This window comes from Bufo gargarizans, chromosome 5 (assembly GCF_014858855.1).
Source record: "Bufo gargarizans isolate SCDJY-AF-19 chromosome 5, ASM1485885v1, whole genome shotgun sequence".
Lineage (NCBI taxonomy): Eukaryota > Metazoa > Chordata > Amphibia > Anura > Bufonidae > Bufo > Bufo gargarizans.
Window position 1 is genome coordinate 34672850 of NC_058084.1, and position 22281 is coordinate 34695130.

General features: G+C 45.5%; 1 protein-coding gene across 3 annotated transcripts in view; it reads left to right on the top strand.

The window, feature by feature from the left end:
• DPY19L4 (dpy-19 like 4) overlaps nucleotides 1-22281 on the top strand; it is an 85391-nt gene that overhangs the window by 14600 nt on the left and 48510 nt on the right. For all 3 annotated transcript variants that reach the window (XM_044294261.1, XM_044294264.1, XM_044294262.1), the window contains exons 5-10: nucleotides 2357-2447; nucleotides 4704-4825; nucleotides 10031-10176; nucleotides 12217-12340; nucleotides 13035-13169; nucleotides 14136-14267. In XM_044294261.1, coding sequence (XP_044150196.1) covers nucleotides 2357-2447; nucleotides 4704-4825; nucleotides 10031-10176; nucleotides 12217-12340; nucleotides 13035-13169; nucleotides 14136-14267 — 750 coding nt within the window. The remainder of the gene's footprint in view (nucleotides 1-2356; nucleotides 2448-4703; nucleotides 4826-10030; nucleotides 10177-12216; nucleotides 12341-13034; nucleotides 13170-14135; nucleotides 14268-22281) is intronic.

Consider the following 22281-nt stretch of genomic DNA (forward strand, 5'->3'; position numbering starts at 1 on the left):
TTTTTGCCCGGATAAGAGCCGGGTGCGTTGCGGGAAAATGCGCGATTTTTTTCTGCGCAAGTGCAAAACATTGTCATGCGTTGCACTGACGTGAGAAAAATGGCGCATGTTTGGTACCCAAACCCGAACTTCTTCATAGAAGTTCGGGCTTGGGATTGATGTTCTGAAGATTGTATTATTTTCCCTTATAACATGGTTATAAGGGAAAATAATAGCATTCTGAATACAGAATGCATAGTAAACCAGCGCTAGAGGGGTTAAAAAAATAAAATAAATAATTTAACTCACCTTAGTCCACTTGCTCGCGAAGCTGGCATCTCCTTGTGTCTCCGCTGCTGATGAACAGGACCTGGGGTGAGCTGCTCCATTAAATAGAGCTTAAGGACCTTCGATGATGTCACTCCGGTCATCACATGGTACGTCACATGATCTTTTACCATGGTGATTCACCATGGTAAAAGACCATGTGATGACCGGAGTGACGTCATCGAAGGTCCTTAAGCTCTATTTAATGGAGCAGCTCACCCCAGGTCCTGTTCATCAGCAGCGGAGACACAAGGAGATGCCAGCTTCGCGAGCAAGTGGACTAAGGTGAGTTAAATTATTTTTTTATTTTTTTAACCCCTCTAGCGCTGGTTTACTATGCATTCTGTATTCAGAATGCTATTATTTTCCCTTATAACCATGTTATAAGGGAAAATAATAATGATCGGGTCTCCATCCCGATGGTCTCCTAGCAACCATGCGTGCAAATCGCACGGCATCCGTACTTGCTTGCGGATGCCATCCGATTTTCACACACCCCATTCACTTCTATGGGGCCTGCGTCACGTCAAAATCGGAAAATATAGAGCATGCTGCGATTTCAACTGAACGCACAAGTGATGCGTTAAAAACATCGCTCATGTGCACAGCCCCATAGAAATGAATGGGTCAGGATTTAGTGCGGGTGCCATACGTTCGCCGCACGGATCGCACCCGCACGGAAAACTCGCCCGTGTGAAAGGGGCCTAAGAAATCCATGTACAGGTTCTCCTGCAGAAGTGTCAGGCCTAACCGCGTATGGCTGAGTGCCTAAAACATCATGTCTATCCCAGGCACTGTAGATGTATGAAAGCATTTTGACATTTGTTTGATTTGGCCAAGTATGGCTCCATACTGGTTTGGTTGATAACCCTAGCCATGTTTCCAGACTTTATAATGGGTCAGACACTGACTTACAGGGTAGCTCTGAGTAGATGGCACTGGAGAGACCATTTTTCTGCTTCTGGAGTACAGTTAAGGCCTGTTTCTCACTTTTGTTTTGATTTCCAGCTTTGAGATCCGACAGGGGATCTCAAACCTGGACCAAAATGGTTTGATGTTTACACATCCGGATGCAGTTGTTACATTGAAACAGAACACACCAGATCTGGCACTAAAATCAATGTTGGGCTACTTTCACACTTGCGGCAGAGAGATCCGGCAAGCAGTTCCAAAATGTATGCCAACTGATGGCATTAGTAAGACTGATCAGGATCCTTATCAGTCGAAAAAATGCATTGAAATGCTGGATCCGTCTTTCCGGTGTCATACGGCAAAACGGATCCGGCATTTATTTTTTTCACCTTTTTTTCAGTCTGCGCATGCGCAGACCGGAAGGGATGATCCGGCTTTCCGGTATTCTGTATGCTGGATCCGGCACGAATACATTCCTGAGGGAAAAAATGCCGGATCCGGCATTCAGGCAAGTCTTCCGTTTTTTTTGCCGGAGATAAAACCGTAGCATGCTACGGTTTTATCTTTTTTTATCCTTTTGCCTGATCAGTCAAAACGACTGAACTGAAGACATCCTGATGCAAACTGAACGGATCACTCTCCATTCAGAATGCATGGGGATATGCCTGATCAGTTCTTTTCCGGTATAGAGCCCCTAGGACGGAACTCTATGCCGGAAAAGAAAAACGCAAGTGTGAAAGTACCCTTAGTCAATCACTCCGGATCCGTTTTTTTTTCAGATCTAAAAAAACTGATCCGGCATAATTGACTTACATTGATTTTGCTGGTGGATCTGCTTTGTTCCGTTTTGCAGACCGGAAGCTGGCAGCGCTTTTGAGTCCAGTCAAAAAATGCAACGCGTCCTGATCGGTTCTGCCCCCATTGATAATGAATGGGGACAAAACGGAACTGTTTTGTGCTCTGCCGGATCTCAAAACCAGAATGCCGCAACGCAAGTGTGAAACAGCCCTAATTTACATACTTTTTCCAGGTGTCATTGCCCTACTACACCAGTGGGATCTCCACAAGGAGAACCAGTAGCTTCCTGTACCGAGGACTCCGATAAATGAATTGCTTCTCATTATTTTCTCTTCTCTAGGATCTTGAGCGGGAAATCACTTTCCAGGGGGATGGAGCTGTTTACTATTCTTTTTATAAGGACATGCTGAGGGCACCGTCATTTGAAAGAGGTACAGAAGATTAATGAGTTTTCTAAGGCTTGGCCTCCACAGGGTCACCTGCACATTGAAGGTTAACCAAGGCCGAAACACAAGCTAATCCTCTAAACAGAGTTGGCATAATTGTGTAGAGATCACATACTGTTTGACAAGTATAGACTGACGGCAATGACGCCAACTGTGTAAAAAAATAAATAAATCCATAAATAGAGGCTAGAGATTCAGTGATGTGTGAGTTTTTTATGTCCTCAAAAGTCAATGTTATTTGCACACAACACAGCGATATATTACATTTTTATGGGAATGTTTGCAGGATTTCTTACTTGGACAAAATTCTGGCTCAAGTTTGGCGCATTTTAAGCAACACCGTTTTCAACTATAAGATTGATGGGGGTCCTACTGGTCATGAGAACAGGGACCTGGTACCCCTGGACCCCGAAATGACAGGAGTGGTTGTTCGGCCATGGGCTCAGCTGCTCCATTTATTTTTGTTCCAAATTTGGCTATTTCTTTGGAACTCCCATAAAACTGAATGGAGCAGCTGCGCGCATGCCTGACCAACCTCGAAATTCATTTAGGGGGGGCTCCACGTGGAACAGTGTCCACATTCTCATGATTGGTGAGGGTCTCCAACAATCTAATAGTTATCCCCTATCCTGTAGACAGGGGATAACTTTGCATAACCAGAATGCCTCTTTAGGGTTCATTCAAACGTCCGCAAGTTTTTTTGCGGTCCACAAATTGTGGATCAGCAAAACAGGGACACTGGCCATGTGCATTCCGCATTTTGTGGACCGCACATGGCCGGCACTATAACAGAAATGCCTTTTCTTCTCAGTGTCTGCGGACAAGGATAGGACATGTTCTATTTTTTTGCGGGGCTGTGGAACGCATATGCGCATGCAGACAGCACACTGTGTGCTGTCCGTATCTTTTCCGGCCCCATTTTCTTTTCCGTTTACGTTCCGTTTTTTGCATTCCGTATACGGAACCATTCATTTTAATAGGTCAAAAAAAAAAAAACGGAAGGTACTCCGTATGCCTTCCGTTTCCGTTTTTTCGTTCAAAGATAGAACATGTCTTATTATTGTCCGCATAAGGCCTCCTTAACACGAGTGTATGGCTTTTTTTTAGTATTTTGCGGTCCGCAAAAAAACTTATCCGCAAAAAATACGGATGACATCTTTGTGCATTCCGTTTTTTGCGGAACGGAACATCTGGCCCCTAAGGGTACTTTCACACTTGCGTTCAAGTTTTCCGGTATTGAGTTTCGTCCTCGGGGCTCAATACCGGAAAAAAAACTGATCAGTTTTATCCCAATGCATTCTGAATGGAGAGCAATCCGTTCAGTGTGCTTCAGTTCAGTCCCTCTTACGTTTTTTGGCCGGAGAAAATACCGCGGCATGCTGCCGTTTTCTCTCCGGCCTAAAATCCTGAACACTTCCCGGAATGCCGAACCCGGCATTAATTTCCATTGAAATGCATTAATACCGGATCCGGCCCCAAGTGTTCTGGCAAAACAGATCCGGTTTTGCGGTCTGCGCATGCACAGAGCTTTAAAAATGAGAAAAAAATTTATAACTGGAAAGACGGATCCGGTATGGCAATGCATTTGCTAGATGGATCCGTCTCACAAATGCATCCGGATTGCCGGATCCGGCAGGCAGTTCCAGCGACGGAACTTCCTGCTGGAATCCTCTGCTGCAAGTGTGAAAGTACCCTAATAGAACAGCACTATCCTTGTCCGTTATGCGGACAATAATAGGACATGTTCTATCTTTGAACGGAAATACGGAAACGGAAGGTATACGGAGTACCTTCCGTTTTTTTTTTTTTCCGGATCCATTGAAATTAATGGTTCCGTATACGGTCAATTCCGCCAAAAACAGAATGCACATGGATGTCATCTGTATTTTTTGCGGATACGTTTTTTGTGGACCGCAAAATACTGAAAAAGACATACGGTTGTGTGCAAGAGGCAGCTGTACCAGAATTCTGTCTCGGTCTGAAAATTAGAAATTTTATGCAGGTCATGTGGTTTTTTTAAAGTGTCACTAAGGCCAAAAATTATTATATTATAATTTAAAAATATTATATTATAAAATATTAAGGCAGTGAATAGTTTCAGAATGTGCTGTCGTGTACGCTCGTACAGAGCCGCTGATGTAAGGCACAGCTAAGTGGCGCCACGAAAAAAAAATTTGTGCAGTGATTTGTGGCTTGTATTTAGAAGTGCTGTGTTAGCTTTTGTGTTTGGTGTTTTTCCAGGTGTATTTGAGCTGGCGTACAACAATAGGACTGTACCTATGAAAACTATTAATGCCGTGCAGCAGATGACTCTGTACCCGGAGCTCTTAGCCAGTGCCCTGTACCAGATGTCTGGAAGTCAGGTAAACGTACACATTGTTCTGGTCTAGGTCACCACTGTTAGCGTTTGCATCCAGCTTGAGTGATCCTGTGTTACCTTATTACAGTTGCGCCTCTCTTCCCTCCCAATGAGATTGACAGGATCCATCATCTTCACTGCTCCGATGCCTGGCCCTGAAATCTCATCCATGTGCCGGTGGTAGTAATTTCGGCGCATGCTCAAGATTTCAGCCATCAGAGCGGTGAAGATGACTGTCAATCTTAATGGGCGGGGGAGAGGTGGAGGTGAAGCAGTGCTCTGAGGGGTAGGCTAAACCCTCAGTGCTCCGAGCACCTCCTTTACATACATTGACATAAAACTAACCATAAAACTGTGCCTTTCCACAGTATCACTGGTCCTACAGGGGTACCACTCCCTGTTCTGTGTCAATTTTTTTAAATTCTTAATAAACTATTTTAATAAATGATGTCCTTCGCTGTCAAAGCTATTCTCGGTGATGGGAATCTGAATGCTCTCCGCCAGTAACAGGCTGATCATATTCACTTTCACTTTCCTCTTTTTGGATTAAAGGGGGTTTTCCGGGATAGGCCTTCAGGTTAGGTTATCAGTATCAGATTGGTGGGAGTCCAACTCTTGACACGCCAGCCAATCAGCTGTTTGAAGGGCCCACAGTGCTTTTCCGTAAAACCCTTTTAACCACCTCCGGACAGCCTAACGCAGATGTGCGGTCCGGAGGTGGCAGCTCTGCGCAGAGTCACGCATATATGCGTCATCTCGCGAGAGCCGTGATTTCCTGTGAACGCGCGCACACAGGTGCGCACGTTCACAGGATCGAAAGGTAAGAGAGTGGATCTCCAGCCTGCCAGCGGCGATCGTTTGCTGGCAGGCTGGAGATGTGATTTTTAATATGCCTGGTCCTCTGGTCGTCCCTTTTGTTTGGATCGACCACCAGAGGACACAGGTAGCTCAGTAAAGTACCACAAAACACCACCTACACTACACCCCCCCTGTCACTTATTAACCCCTGATCACCCATGATCACCCCATATAGACTCCCTGATCACCCCCCTGTCATTGATCACCCCCCTGTAAGGCTCCATTCAGACGTCCGTATGATTTTTACGGATCCACGGATACATGGGTCGGATCCACAACATGCGTACAGACGTCTGAATGGAGCCTTACAGGGGGGTGATCAGGGAATCTATATGGGTGATCACCTCCCTGTCATTGATCATCCCCCTGTAAGGCTCCATTCAGACGTCCGTATGTGTTTTGCGGATCCGATCCATGTATCCGTGGATCCGTAAAAATCATACGGATGTCTGAATGGAGCCTTACAGGGGGGTGATCAGGGAGTCTATATGGGTGATCACCCCCCTGTCATTGATCACCCCCCCTGTAAGGCTCCATTCAGACATTTTTTTGGCCCAAGTTAGCGGAAATTTCTTACAAAGTCTCATATTCCACTAACTTGTGTCAAAAAATAAAATCTCACATGAACTCGCCATACCCCTCACGGAATCCAAATGCGTAAACATTTTTAGACATTTATATTCCAGACTTCTCACGCTTTAGGGCCCCTAAAATGCCAGGGCAGTATAAATACCCCACATGTGACCCCATTTTTGAAAGAAGACACCCCAAGGTATTCCGTGAGGGGCATATTGAGTCCATGAAAGATTGACATTTTTTCCCAAGTTAGCAGAAAGGGAGACTTTGTGAGAAAATACAAAAAAAATCAATTTCCGCTAAATTGTGCCCCAAAAAAAAAATATTCTATGAACTCGCCATGCCCCTCATTGAATACCTTGGGGTGTCTTCTTTCCAAAGTGGGGTCACATGTGGGGTATTTATACTGCCCTGGCATTTTAGGGGCCCTAAAGCGTGAGAAGAAGTCTGGGATCCAAATGTCTAAAAATGCCCTCCTAAAAGGAATTTGGGCCGCTTTGCGCATCTAGGCTGCAAAAAAGTGTCACATGTGGTATCGCCGTACTCAGGATAAGTTGGGGAATGTGTTTTGGGGTGTCATTTTACATATACCCATACTGGGTGAGAAAAATATCTTGGTCAAATGCCAACTTTGTATAAAAAAATGGGAAAAGTTGTCTTTTGCCAAGATATTTCTCTCACCCAGCATGGGTATATGTAAAATGACACCCCAAAACACATTCCCCAACTTCTCCTGAGTACGGCGATACCAGATGTGTGACACTTTTTTGCAGCCTAGGTGGGCAAAGGGGCACACATTCCAAAGAGCACCTTTAGGATTTCACTGGCCATTTTTTACAGATTTTGATTTACAACTACTTCGCACACATTTGGGCCCCTAAATTGCCAGGGCAGTATAACTACCCCACAAGTGACCCCATTTTGGAAAGAAGACACCCCAAGGTATTCCGTGAGGGGCATGGCGAGTTCCTAGAATTTTTTTTTTGTCACAAGTTAGCGGAAAATGATGATTGTTAGGAAAAAAAAAAAAAAAAAAAAGTCTCATATTCCACTAACTTGCGACAAAAAATTAAAAATTCTAGGAACTCGCCATGCCCCTCACGGAATACCTTGGGGTGTCTTCTTTCCAAAATGGGGTCACTTGTGGGGTAGTTATACTGCCCTGGCAATTTAGGGGCCCAAATGTGTGCGAAGTAGTTGTAAATCAAAATCTGTAAAAAATGGCCAGTGAAATCCTAAAGGTGCTCTTTGGAATGTGTGCCCCTTTGCCCACCTAGGCTGCAAAAAAGTGTCACACATCTGGTATCGCCGTACTCAGGAGAAGTTGGGCAATGTGTTTTGGGGTGTCATTTTACATATACCCATGCTGGGTGAGATAAATATCTTGGTCAATTGCCAACTTTGTATAAAAAAATTGGAAAAGTTGTCTTTTGCCAAGATATTTCTCTCACCCAGCATGGGTATATGTAAAATGACACCCCAAAACACATTCCCCAACTTCTCCTGAGTACGGCGATACCAGATGTGTGACACTTTTTTGCAGCCTAGGTGGGCAAAGGGGCACACATTCCAATGTGCACCTTTCGGATTTCACCGGTCATTTTTTACAGATTTTGATTGCAAACTTCTTCTCACACATCTGGGCCCCTAGAATGCCAGGGCAGTATAACTACCCCACAAGTGACCCCATTTTGGAAAGAAGACACCCCAAGGTATTTTGTGATGGGCATAGTGAGTTCATGAAAGTTTTTATTTTTTGTCACAAGTTAGTGGAATATGAGACTTTGTAAGAAAAAAAATAAAAATAAAATAAATCATCATTTTCCGCTAACTTGTGACAAAAATTTAAAAGTTCTATGAACTCACTATGCCCATCAGCGAATACCTTAGGGTGTCTACTTTCCGAAATGGGGTCATTTGTGGGGTGTTTGTACTGTCTAGCCATTGTAGAACCTCAGGAAACATGACAGGTGCTCAGAAAGTCAGAGCTGCTTCAAAAAGCGGAAATTCACATTTTTGTACCATAGTTTGTAAACGCTATAACTTTTACCCAAACCATATTTTTTTTTTACCCAAACATTTTTTTTATTTTTATCAAAGACATGTAGAACAATAAATTTAGCGAAAAATGTATATATGGATGTCGTTTTTTTTTGCAAAATTTTACAACTGAAAGTGAAAAATTTAATTTTTTTGCAAAAAAATCGTTAAATTTCGATTATTAACAAAAAAAAGTAAAAATGTCAGCAGCAATGAAATACCACCAAATGAAAGCTCTATTAGTGAGAAGAAAAGGAGGTAAAATTCATTTGGGTGGTAAGTTGTGTGACCGAGCAATAAACGGTGAAAGTAGTGTAGTGCAGAAGTGTAAAAAGTGGCCTGGTCATTAAGGGGGTTTCAGCTAGCGGGGCTGAAGTGGTTAAAGGCGTTATTCAAGTTCTCAAACATCCTTCCCCCCCCCCCCATGTGCTGGGCCCCTCACGGGGAATATACTTACCCAGCTCCTGGTCCCTGCACCGCTGCTGCTGCTTCTCCCTGTACACCAGGGGTGCACAACCTGCGGCCCGGGGGCCACATGCGGCCCTTGATACCATTCTGTGCGGCCCCCAACCATCTGGTAACAGACATGTATGCTTATGTCTTGTGGCTGCTCACATGTATTTCTCCCATTAGATGGGAGTCCTGGAAGTGTAACTAGACATTCATGTTATATAATGTGTGTTCAATATGCCATAAGTACAATATTTCAGTTTGTTAATACACATTTAAATTTTAATTTCGGCCCTCGTCATTGGTTCAGTCTGGCAATGTCCCAACCAGGAAACGTTGTGCACCCCTGCTGTACACGGATGAAAACATTTGGGGGGGGGGGGGAGCTTCCAATGACAGGCAGGGATGGTTATGACCCTCCTTAGCGTCACCTGCGATGGTAGGGAGGCTCGTCCCCATCCCCGCCTGCCATTGGCTGCTCCCACCCCCGACACCGGAAATTTTCATCCGTGTACAGGGAGAAGCGGCGGTGCGGGGTAAGTATATTACCTGTGAGGGGCCCGGCACATGGGAGGTGGGGGGGGGGGGGGTGATTTGAGAACTTGGATAACCCCTTTAATGCTTGATGCTCAAGTATAGCTGCTGTCATGTGGTATATGTGAGCACTACACTTGAAGGCTGAAAACCTGCACCGATATTATACGTTTCTCATAGCTGCTACAATTGCATCTAGCTTCTACATTCCTCTGAATACCCATTTAGGCCTCATGCACATGACTGTATCCAGTTTGCAGACTGTGGTTCTGCAAAATACGAATTCCGACCGCGTGCATGCCACATATCCCTCTTGTCCACAAAACGGGCATGAATTGGACATGTTCTGCAATTTGCAGGATTTACCAATCTGTAGAAGCTGAATGGATCAATGTGTGATCTGCAAACCTTAGAGTTTTGCCATCACATACAATTGGGGCATGTCGCTAGGATATCCCCTCTTTGTCTGATACACGAGAACGGAGCGGGGAAATTAATGTAGGGCGCACTGCGCATATAGGAGCAGCGCTTGATGGTGGGGTCCTCCAGCCACTGCTCTCCCCGCTCCGTTCTTGTAGGTGCGGGTCCCAGCGGTGGGACCTTCGCCTATCAGACAATGGGGACATATCTTAGCGATGTGCCCCCATAGTATGTGATGGGAATACCCCTTTAACTACAGTTGTGTGCCTGAGGCCTTATATTGGGCTGGCTTAGGCACCTGTCACCTTACCTGTTGTCTTTCCATTTGTAGGGTGCTGTGGATCCTGTTTATTTCTACATCGGGATCATATTCGGTCTGCAAGGAATTTATATAAGTGCCTTGTTTGTCACCAGCTGGATAATGAGTGGCACCTGGCTGGCTGGGACGCTGACTGCTGCCTGGTTTATTATTAACAGGTACGATTAACATGCGGCCGGGTTTACTCCCACGGGAAAAACCCCAGGCGAACAAATTTGTGGGTAAAACTGAGCAAATGACTTAAAAATCATGTAGCCATTGATCCGATGCAGTTTGGTGGGATTTCAGCGGTATGCGGTAGCCACTTATAATGTCTGACCACACACTGGCTTAAAGGGTTACTCCAGCTTTTTTTATAAGTTTTTTATTTTATTTATTTTTTTATATTCACCTCCCCGTCTGACCTCTGACCTGTCAAGCATGCCTACTTCCTCCCCGCCACTTGTTTCCGGCTCCTTGGATCCACCGCGCTCTTGGCTGCACTCCGGTCTCCGCATGTAAACTTCTGACAGAGACGGAGCAGCGGCGATGTGTCCCTACAAGCAGCACATGACCCAGTGACCTGCCATTTCGGGGGACACATCACCGTTGAGACCAGTCGTTGGCTGCAGTAGCACTCATGTCCTTGTGAGTAGTTTACATGAATGGACCGGAACGCGGCGAAGAGAGCAGTGGAGCAGGTACGTTTGCTTGACTCCACAGGTCCGGCAGGGAGGGGGAGAATTTCAAAAACTTATAAAGTTGTTGTCCCGTGTGGAGTACTCATCTCCTACCCACAGGAGCTGCTCTTTGTTACCTGCTCAGGTTAATGGGGAGCGAATCCTGAGCAGAGGATCCCCCTCTATGATGTTCATATCACCTAACTGGGCAAAATGGGACAGCTACTTTTTAAAGAGCATCTGTCAGCAGGATGGGTCCTATTAAACTAGGTATTACTGCCTCACTAGGTCATCACTATCTGATCGTTGGGGGTCTGACACCCTGGACCCGCGCCGATCAACTGTTTAAGAAGGCAGCAGCACTCCTGTGTGCACCCCGGCCTTCTCGCCTTCTCTTATCGTCTCCTAGACCAGTGATGGCACGTTCATCTGTGGCGTGGCAGTCCCTGGTGTCGTACCCCCGGCGATCAGATACTGAAGACCTAGCCTCAGGGATAGGTCATCAGTATAAAAATCACAGCAAACCCTTTTAAATCGGTGACCCTATTTTTGAAGAATCTGTGTTGTACTTCAAATGCTAATGAGGTATTCACAGCACTGAGGGTTGGGCCTGGACCCTCAGAGCATCGTTTCACTGGCAATGTTTTTGGTTGGTGTGGGAATTTTTTATTTTTTCACTTTTTATTATATTTTTGCCATATAATCGCCAGGTCCAATAGAGGAAGTGGCGTAGCTGCTTCCTCTATTCACTGCTTAGGACAAGGCATAAGTGGCAATAAACTGCTTCTGTCGTCTTGGATCCCTAACCAACCTGCTCCTGCTAGAGTGCAATCCACCCTGCGGCACTCCAATCAGAAACACAACTGATCGCACGTGGCTCTGCAGGCCGCTTGTGGGCCGCGGGTTGTGCACCCTAAACGCTCTCGACCAAATGGATCTCTATTAGGAGAATCAGTACCTTTCCGAGAGCCTGTTGTAATGCAGCATTTGTACTAGGGACCGTACAAGTTGACATGTCTGAAGAGTGGTGAGGATACACTCCGTCAGGAATTTCATGGGCCGAATGCTTGGACAAGTCTGTGTAATGCAGAATGTGCAGGTTCCTTGTTTAAAGGGGGTTGTCACACTTCACAGGTTAGTGGATAATAGGGTGATTGGTGAAGGTCTGATTGCTGGGGCCCCTGCTAGTCACCAGAACGAGGGCCCCTGTTTGAACGGAACGGTGGACACGCGTGTGCGCTGCCTGTTGATTTGGCTCTGTGAAGTCTTGTAGGCTGCTATCTCCAGCAGTCCCTTAGAGCTGAATGGATGTCTGCGGCCCCATTAAAACTGGGGAACTCTGCTCCCATACTTGTGACTTGCGGGGTCTCCAGTTGTCGGACCCCACTGATCAGACACTTGTCCCCTATCCTGTGGACAGAGGATAAGTTGTTGTAATTGGACAACCCTTTATAACAAATCAGGACCAATAACGTTCTACCAGTGAGCGAAAGGAGAAGAGCGGAAAGCTAATGACGCCTCTGTCTGTCGTTATTACAGGACGGACACCACGCGGATGGAAGACTCCATTCCACTAAGGGAGAACTGGGCTCTCCCCTACTTTGCATGTCAAGTCGCTGCACTGACTGGGTTTTTAAGGAACAGCAGTAATTTGTCTGCAGAGGTAAGTGTGCCAGGCTTTAGTGTTGTTTGAATTAATCATTAAAGGGGTTATTCAACCGCTATAACGACCCTCCTTATGACCGGGCCCCTCATATTGATTATACTTACCCTACTCCCCAGCACCTATGTCGCTTCTGATCCACACACGGGCACCGCTGCATCTCCCCGCGTCACCCGCTAAGCTAGGGAGGCTCGTCCTAGTCGCGGCCTGCTATTGGCAGATCCACCCACAACCCGCCGGATGTTTTTATCTGTGTGACGGGGAAATGCAGCAGCGGCCGTGTGGGGATCAGAGCATTGGGGGATCATTAGAGGAGTTGGATTACCGCTTTAGTAAACCATAAATTCATAAAATATCTTTGAGTCTCTGAGTGTTTCTGGTGAAGGATTCATGTAATTGTCACCCAGTCTTGTTTTGCACCTATGCATTTCGCGCTCCCAAATCCCTTCATACTAAAGCACATTAGCATTTTTTGTGAGTCTAGAAAAGCTAGGTGACGTAGGACACTTTTACACAGGCCGATGATTGGGAACGTATGACGCTCATTGCCGATCGTTGCCCCATATATACATGCCACGGTCACCTGACCAACGAGAAAACTCTGTTATGTGGCACTGAATATCATCGCCTGTGTAAACCGGTGGTGTGCTGCTGACAAATGACTGTGTAAATGACTTGTGTATTATCTTTTCAGAGGATCTGCTACCTGCTTATGTGTGCGTCCACGTATACTTTCATAATGATGTGGGAGTACAGCCATTACCTGCTTTTTATACAGGCCTTATCCTTGTGTCTCCTTGATGGACTCTCCCTGGTCAAGAAAGAGAAGGTAAACTCTTTACTGTATGTACATGTGCGACTACACCTTGTTAAAAAGATGACACTGAATATAGTACATATCAAGGCTTGAACCAAGTTCTGTCACAGCGCTGGACCCCTTTAATTGACCCCATATTAAGACCCCTTTACACGGGCTGACAGAGAGGCCAATGATCGGGAATGAAGGTTTATATGGACGCCCAATCCCAGTCATTGCCCACTTGTTATTTGCATCTACATGCAGCAATGATTGGGGGTGTATCAGGAAGAACAATCATTGCTACGATCATTCATCCCCATCCAGATTTGATTGCCAGCTGCACATCCCTGTTGACAGTAATCGACTAATGAGGATTTTAGGTGGTGCATGGACAGATAAACGTGTGAGCGGCAGCACATTTACATGAGGCAGTCACATCAGGAGCAAGTGTTTATAGGAACGTTCGTTCCTGATCCTTGGTCCATGTAAAAGCACCCTTAGATGCCCTTATGAAGGAACATCAACCGCTGTAAGCGATTTCCAATACTTAATTTCAGGGAAAAGCTTTGAGCCAGATGCAAGTGGCTAAGGGTGCTGCCACACAGGCAGTAGTGGATCATAAAAGGAGGGAACATATACAGGACAGATACGACTTCTCTTTTTTGAATTCACTCTTGGTTTTGGCTTCCAAAGCTGCATCTAGAAACCTGGCCGTGTGGCCGTACTGTAAGAGGGACCAGGCCATTCCTTGAGGTCAATCTCCGCTATGAGGGCAGTACTATTAGCATGTCACGCATGCAGGGAGCGCTCGCAAACATTGGCTTGTCTTTATAAGAACATGTAAAGGAATTGTCACATGATGATTTTTTTTTTTGTTTATTAAGAAAATGAATCTAATGAATGCACTATATCTCCTTACTTGAAAGATCATATAGTCCCATCAGCCTATACATGTTTTTTTTTATCGTATTAATATATATTTTTTTCATTTTGCAGGTTCATAAAGTACATAAAATGTACTTATTCTCTGTATTTTTGGGATATTTACTCCAGTTTGAAAATTCATCGCTGCTAACGTCTCCTCTGCTAAGCCTTGTGATAGGTTCTATGATTGCCAAAAGCCTCCAGGTAACCTATTAAGAACTGTTGTATTATTATTGTTGGGATTATATCTGTTAGGCCTCCTTCACATGGAGTTTTTGTAGTGTTTTTAAGCGCATGTAAAGAATGAGGGAAAAAACACAATGTCTGGAGCTTGCCGTATTTTGATAAGAACACAACTGACCCAAAAAGCAGGCTAACAAGCCACATCTGGCTGCAGTGTTATAAAAAGTGCAGTTAATAGTTGCACTCAAAGGGAGTGAGTACTTGTAATTACACTATGTCGCCGCTCCACAGGAGACCACGCGTAGTATAAAGACCAGAAATCGTCGCTCTTCAAACAGCTGATCGGTGTGGGTTGCGGGTGTCAGACCCTCGCAGATCAGATATTGATGAGATATCCTGAGGATAGTTCATCATTATAAACTGCTGCACAACCCCTTTAACTGCTATCCGTTAATGACCATCACGTGGTGCTGTATGTCTTCTAGATGCCCATACACCTTCAGTCTCTGTCGGCTGAACGCTCTTTTGGCCGACCGCTATCTCTCCTAACTCCCCAATCCACGTACAGCTCAGTTTGACTATTAATGTGTTGTCAGTGGGGAGAGGGGAGAACGCTACTGCCAGGCATCTTTGGAGACGGCTTCTCTCTCTGTAGGACAAAACAATGAGGCTTTAAAATTCAAAGTGCCCGATACTTTTGATGATGTCAAAGGAGAGTAGGGAGTCCCACTTAGGCTACTTTCACACTCACGTATTGACTTTCCGTTTGCGAGATCCGTCATGGGCTCTCAGAAGCGGTCCAAAATGGATCAGTTTTGCCCTAATGCATTCTGAATGGAAAAGGATCCGCTCAGAACACATCAGTTTGCCTCTGATCAGTCACCATTCCGCTCTGGAGGCGGACACCAAAACGCTGCCTGGGCGAGAGTCCTGACACTCAATGTAAGTCAATGGGGACGGATCCGTTTTCTCTGACACAATAGAACACCGAACCGTCCCGTTAGACTTTCAATGGAGTTCATGACAGATCCATCCTGGCTATAGAAGACTTAATACAACCAGATCCGTTCATGACGGATGCATGCGGTTGTATTATTGTAACGGAAGCATTTTTGCAGATCCATGACGCTAGTGTGAAAGTAGCCTTACGTGTTAGACCGCTACCTAGTCCTGCCTTTGGACGACGATAACGTAATGTGTGTGGGCCCGGGTCCTAGAAGCTGGCTTCTACTTAAAAAACAGTTTGTCTTTATGATACTACACCTTTAAAGAAGCCCAAATACCTGTGAAAATCAGACCATTTGTCTGTCGAAGACCAAGCTGGCCATTCACATTCAATAGCGATTTCTCCCATCTCCCTCCCATGTTCGCCATTCATATACGCATTCAACATGTTCAAATGTCTGTGTATGTGATGAGGATAGCAGAAAAATCTTCCCAGAGAACAAAAGGATTGTGAGAAAATATGAATTTCACCCAATCCTTGTTTCCTCTCCTTGTTTCATCATCTTTCCGGGGAGAGTTGGAAGCTCCCCACACATTGGTGTGTTGGCCGACCGTTCTTGACTGTTTTTGCGGACAAAAGTATAGTGTGCATGGCCAGCTTAAGAAGAAGTATTTTTTGACCTCATTAGTTTATACACACAGCAACACTCAGAAATCTTCCCTTCTCCAGGAGCCTGCTGAGCTCTGCCCCCCGCCTCTCTGTCCGAAAAAACAAAACCCTTACTTACCTGCCACCTTACTGAGGCTGGATTCCCCATTACATGGCTGTGTAGTTTAAAATTAACCCCTTCTTGCCTTTAGTTGGTGCTAGGGGTGTCAGTTTTTGAATACACGACTATATGTTTATATTAAAAATAAATAATAAGTTACCCTGGCACTATCAAGTGCTGAGTGTGGTGTCTGTTGCAGAATTAACCCCCTCTAAGGTGGTGCATGTGCGCTCCCCCTCATGTGGTTACTGTCGCACTTCCCTGCAACAAGTCCACTGGATGTTTTATATGCAACCCCCCCTTCCACGGACACGCACTGACGCTGTACATCCTGTCCCATTCCCCCTTCCTTAAGTGGATTAGTTGCACTACCATTGGTTCCTGTACATCCGTACATCCATATTCCCCCTCCTCCCATAGATGGAGTAATGGCTCTACCAATGTATACCATATGAACCATATGAACTTTCATCCATAGACGGACTAATTGCACAGCCGGTCGCATTACCCCCTTCCATAAGCGGAGTAATTTCTCTATCACTGGATAGTATATCCTGCGTTACCTACTCCCACAAGTTCAGTATTCACATGAACGGGTGAAGTAATTGCACCACCATTGGATATTATGTCTACTACGCCACAGCACCAGATACTTTTTTTCCTATCATATTCTTCCTCTTCCATGGGGGTGTATGCCAAGAGACTGTAGCTACTGTAGTGCCCGGGAGGAGGGAGTACTTTGACTTTTGGACATTTGCCTATTTCCCCTTTGCAAAGTTAAAACTTCTTACTTTATTTCACCTAAAAGGGTTAACTTGCACTGTTTAATACTGTGTAACTGCATTTTATATAAATGTTGTGATATATATCCTGTTCATTATCACTGTATTTACATGGTTCTGTGGAAAGAGTTAATGAATACTGAGAGACTGTTAGGGCTTTGATTGAGAAGCTGGTAATTTTCCACAGCTGCAATAGGGTTTAAAGAAGACTATGTTTTGGAGGGAAAACCCCAGACTTTTTTTTTACCACCAAAAAGCAGACAGCCTGACCTTTTAAATGTCTGGTTTAGGGCTCTTTCACATCTGCGTTCTTTTCTTCCAGCATAGAGTTCCGTCGTCGGGGCTCTATGCCAGAAGAATCCTGATCAGTTTTATCCTAATGCATTCTGTTTTGTTTTAAAACTCTTTTTATTGTTTTATTAGCCAATAAAACATACATATTGACACTTTGATATAAAAGATACATATCTGAGATACAGATACAAGATGACATAATGCGTATCAGGGATATCTCTATGACATCGTCAATAGTCTGGTAACATATCCAAGTACGTGGAGCGGATAACCACGCACCTTTAGAATAATAAGTAAATAACCACATACACAACAAGTAGTAGTAGACATACATGGGTAGGCGGGTTGTGGTAAGATGAAGGAAAGAGTAACAAAGGGGGGGGGGAGGGTTAAATCAAATAGCTGGTGTGTAAGGTATTCTAATTAACCTTGGAACTTCACCATGTGAAGGACAGTCAGATGCTATAATCTTACTTTTTGTAAGTCTCATCCATATGAACTCAAATTTGCTCAACTTCATGTAAGGGCCGTCGTTCATGTATACTTAGTATTATCTTATCCAAAGTAATCAATCTAGAGTAAATCTTCTATAAGATCTCGAGGGGTTCCAAATAGCCTCAAATTTAAGTGGGGATCCAGAGCTGGCCTCTGCTAGACTTCTCATTGCAACATGCTGGAAACACCAGGAAATACCTCCAATCCAGAAATCCTAATGCATTCTGAATGGAGAGAAATCCGTTCAGGATGCATCAGGATGTCTTCAGTTCCGGACCGGAACGTTTTTTGGCCGGAGAAAATACTGCAGCATGCTGAGCTTTTTGCTCCGGCCAAAAATCCTGAAGACTTGCTGCAAGGCCGGATCCAGAATGAATGCCCATTGAAAGGCATTAATCCGGATCCGGCCTTAAGCTAAACGTCGTTTCGGCGCATTGCCGGATCCGACGTTTAGCTTTTTCTGAATGGTTACCATGGCTGCTGGGACGCTAAAGTCCTGGCAGCCATGGTAAAGTGTAGTGGGGAGCGGGGGAGCAGTATACCTACCGTCCGTGCAGCTCCTGGGGCGCTCCAGAGTGACGTCAGGGCGCCCCACGCGCATGGATGACGTGATCACATGGCACGTCATCCATGCGCGTGGGGCGCTCTGACGTCATTCTGGAGCGCCCCGGGAGCCGCACGGACTGTAAGTATACTGCTCCCCCGCTCCCCACTACTACTATGGCAACCAGGACTTTCTGCTCCCCACTACTACTATGGCAACCAGGACTTTAATAGCGTTCTGGCTGCCATAGTAACACTGAACGCATTTTGAAGACGGATCCGTCTTCAAATGCTTTCAGTTCACTTGCGTTTTTCCGGATCCGGCGTGTAATTCCGGCAAGTGGAGTACACGCCGGATCCGGACAACGCAAGTGTGAAAGAGCCCTTAGCTATGTTGTTATGTCTGGAAACTTGTTTTTGTCTGGAAAACCTGCTGCGTCATTATCATTGAGTATGTTTAAAGAGACAGGGGGCACACCAAATGCTTAAAGGAGTGCAAGGGGGTGGTAAAACTACATATGACAAATAATCTAACCCAAGAGAGAGTCAAAAGAGCCACCCCATAAATGCACATCCAACCATTGTAGGATAAAAAATATGTATATAAAGTTTATTAGACACAACAACACACACGCATTAAAAAATTGTATACAATATAGAACAAAGTGCGGTATGCAATAAATGTATGTAACCGACACACACAGGTCCACTGAATTATCACAAGAAAATGTATGCGTTATCAACCAGCATATAAAGCAATACAATGAATCACATATAGCAAATACAAGGTAAGGTAAGACCACTAGAATTAAAGGTGCAATAAGACCGACATGGGGTCAAATATCAAGAGCCAAACCTACATAGCCAGCTGGTACAGTGGACCTGGAAACATAGCAAGCGCCCAACGCGTGTCGCCGGAGCAATCCGGCTTCCTCAGGGGTAAAGGACTGTGTGTTGGAGCGTCAGTTAATATAGGGTATTAAATAAACTGTAATTGCGTTCACCTGTGCAGCAGGAACTGTGGTCAGTGCGTGAGCGTATCAGATTCCAGTCAGAACAAGGAACCGGAAGTGTAAGTCACATGATCGGCTGGTGGAACGCATGGTGGAACGCATATGCGCTCCACCAGCCAAAACACAGCCACATAACCAGAGAGACATGGAAGGCGAACATAATTGTACTAGACATTAAAAATGGCTGTGTGGCTGTGTTTTGGCTGGTGGAGCGCATATGCGTTCCACCATGCGTTCCACCAGCCGATCATGTGACTTACACTTCCGGTTCCTTGTTCTGACTGGAATCTGATACGCTCACGCACTGACCACAGTTCCTGCTGCACAGGTGAACGCAATTACAGTTTATTTAATACCCTATATTAACTGACGCTCCAACACACAGTCCTTTACCCCTGAGGAAGCCGGATTGCTCCGGCGACACGCGTTGGGCGCTTGCTATGTTTCCAGGTCCACTGTACCAGCTGGCTATGTAGGTTTGGCTCTTGATATTTGACCCCATGTCGGTCTTATTGCACCTTTTAATTCTAGTGGTCTTACCTTACCTTGTATTTGCTATATGTGATTCATTGTATTGCTTTATATGCTGGTTGATAACGCATACATTTTCTTGTGATAATTCAGTGGACCTGTGTGTGTCGGTTACATACATTTATTGCATACCGCACTTTGTTCTATATTGTATACAATTTTTTAATGCGTGTGTGTTGTTGTGTCTAATAAACTTTATATACATATTTTTTATCCTACAATGGTTGGATGTGCATTTATGGGGTGGCTCTTTTGACTCTCTCTTGGGTTAGATTATTTGTCATTATCATTGAGTATCATTGAAGCTCTAATGTAAGTCTATACCAGACAGGAGTTGAAACAATGTATCTGTTTGTGCTGAGTTTCTCCACTCCCCCCTCCCACTAGAAGGTTCTAGTCTAGCTAGAAACTGTACATAAGGAGAGCAGTCAGAGCCCCTAGTGTGCTGAAGTTAGGGACCAGTGCTTGTCAGAGGAGACTCTGCCAGACTACTGAGTGACCAGAAGAAGACCCTGAGATGGGGATACGCTGCCACAGACCCTGGATCACCAGCCTTGGACCAGGGTACCAGCCTTCTGAAGAGAAATAGGGACGGCTAGCTCAGGCCTTTCCTCATTATCAAACCCTTCTTCTGCCAGGGAGGAGACTGGAGAAGCCAGCCCAATGCCTTGCCTCAATCGTTTTGCACCTGAATTCCTCCAGTAAAGAAGCACACTGGTTTACTGCAGACCCTGACTCTCTGGACTTATTTCCCATTGGGGTGCACCACGTCTTACCATCCCTTCCAGAGAGCGGAAACACGTGGTGACACCTCGACAGTGTCCAGGGGACCCAGCGTAGCGTTGGGGCCACCCCAAACCCAGCCACTGCACTACTATTACCCGATCCTCCCCCACAGGCGGAATACGGGCACAACCACTGGATACGGCAGCTACTACTGCATTATCCTCTTTGTTTATGGTTGTTGGTTTTGAGTGCCAACATGGCAGTCTCTGTCCTCCCAGGGTGTACCCACAAAACCGTTTAAGTCCCACTTTCTTAGGTGGTGTATCTGCCCTAGAAGAGAATTCGGAGGTTACTACCAAGCGAATTGAGTATTACACTGCCTCTGAATACTGTTTCCACTTCTAGCTCTCCTCCTTTTCAGGTGGCTAGTACTCTATTCCATGGCTGCTACTGTATGTCCTCTTCCGCAGATGGATTATTTACGCTAGCACTAGAGATCGTAGCTACTACTGTAGGGCCTGCTTACCAGGTGGCGTGTTTACCCTGACTATGGCTTTTGTGGCTACTACGGTACAGCCTCCTTCTCAGGTGGAGTTTTTATGCTAGCGCTACATATCATGGCTACTACTGTATGGCCTTCTCAGGTATTGCGCTAGCCCTTGTTTCGGTGTTACTATCTGTATGGGCTTCTTCTCATGCAAAGGATTTGTGTTAGCACTCCATGCCATACCATAGCACCTTCTATATGGTCTCCTCATCAGGTGGAGTATGGTGCTATCACCATATACTATGGCTTCTATGTTATGACCTCCTCCTCAGGTGGAGTATTGCACCAGCACTAGTTCCTGTGGATACTCCTGTCTTGCCCTATCCTCAGGTGGAGAATTTGCCTTAGCCCTAAGTGCCTTGTCTACCACTGTGTGGTTGCCTTCTCAGGCTCGGGGCTTATGTTCCCCCTGCAAGCCATGGTGGCACCCTTGTTGCTTTCCTCCTCTCTCCCTGCATTTGCACTGGATGTGGTTCTGTGGTTTCTACCACATTGCCTTCTGTTCCGTTCCATGTTTCAGCACTGGCTCTGTATGCTGTAGCTTCTACCGCTTCTCTCCTTCTATAGGTGGAACCCTCTTACTGGTCCTAGGTGTGGTGGTTGTGTCTACATTTCCTCTCAGGTGGATCTCCGGCACATTTTACGCGACCAATGGATGCCGTTGCACCAATAGGTGGGGTCTTTATGCTGGCGCTTGCAGTTTTAGCTGATTCGTCCACTCATTCCTGATGACATGGTCATCTGCAGTACTTCCATTCTCTGACCAGGTATTTGCATTAGTATGCATGCCATAGCTGATGAGCCATTCACTTCTGGTGCACAAGACGACTAATTGTGCCCCCCCCCCCCAGATTATGTTTCTTTCTACCTGGCCGGTATCCATACTCCTGAGGTTGGATTCTTACTGTTCTGGAATGCCTGCACAATTTTTTCTTATGTCCACATTTTCTCTGATGTTTTTGTGACGTCGGACATAGGAGAAATACTTCTCCAGGAGAGAATGTGATGACTATCTTGGACCAATCTGTGCATTCTGCTGATGACCGCATTGTCCCCTTCAAAAGGCAGTGTCGCTACACAGTGACAGTAGATGGTCTCTGACGAATCTACACACCTCGGATGTTTTTCGGCCTGCAGTTGGATCTGCCTGGTCCAAGCAGTTTGTGGAGTATCAAGCAGCTTCTTTTGTTAGAAGTCTCACGACAAGCCTCTATGGCTCTGGGGTAGGGATCGACCGATTATCGGATTTACCGATATTATCGGCCGATATTCAGGATTTTGAACGTTATCGGTATCGGCATTTATTTTGCCGATATTCCGATAGCGTATGGGGAACACAGATCGCGCTGCTGACAGCGCTCTCCGTGTTCCCTCAGCAGCAGCACAGGG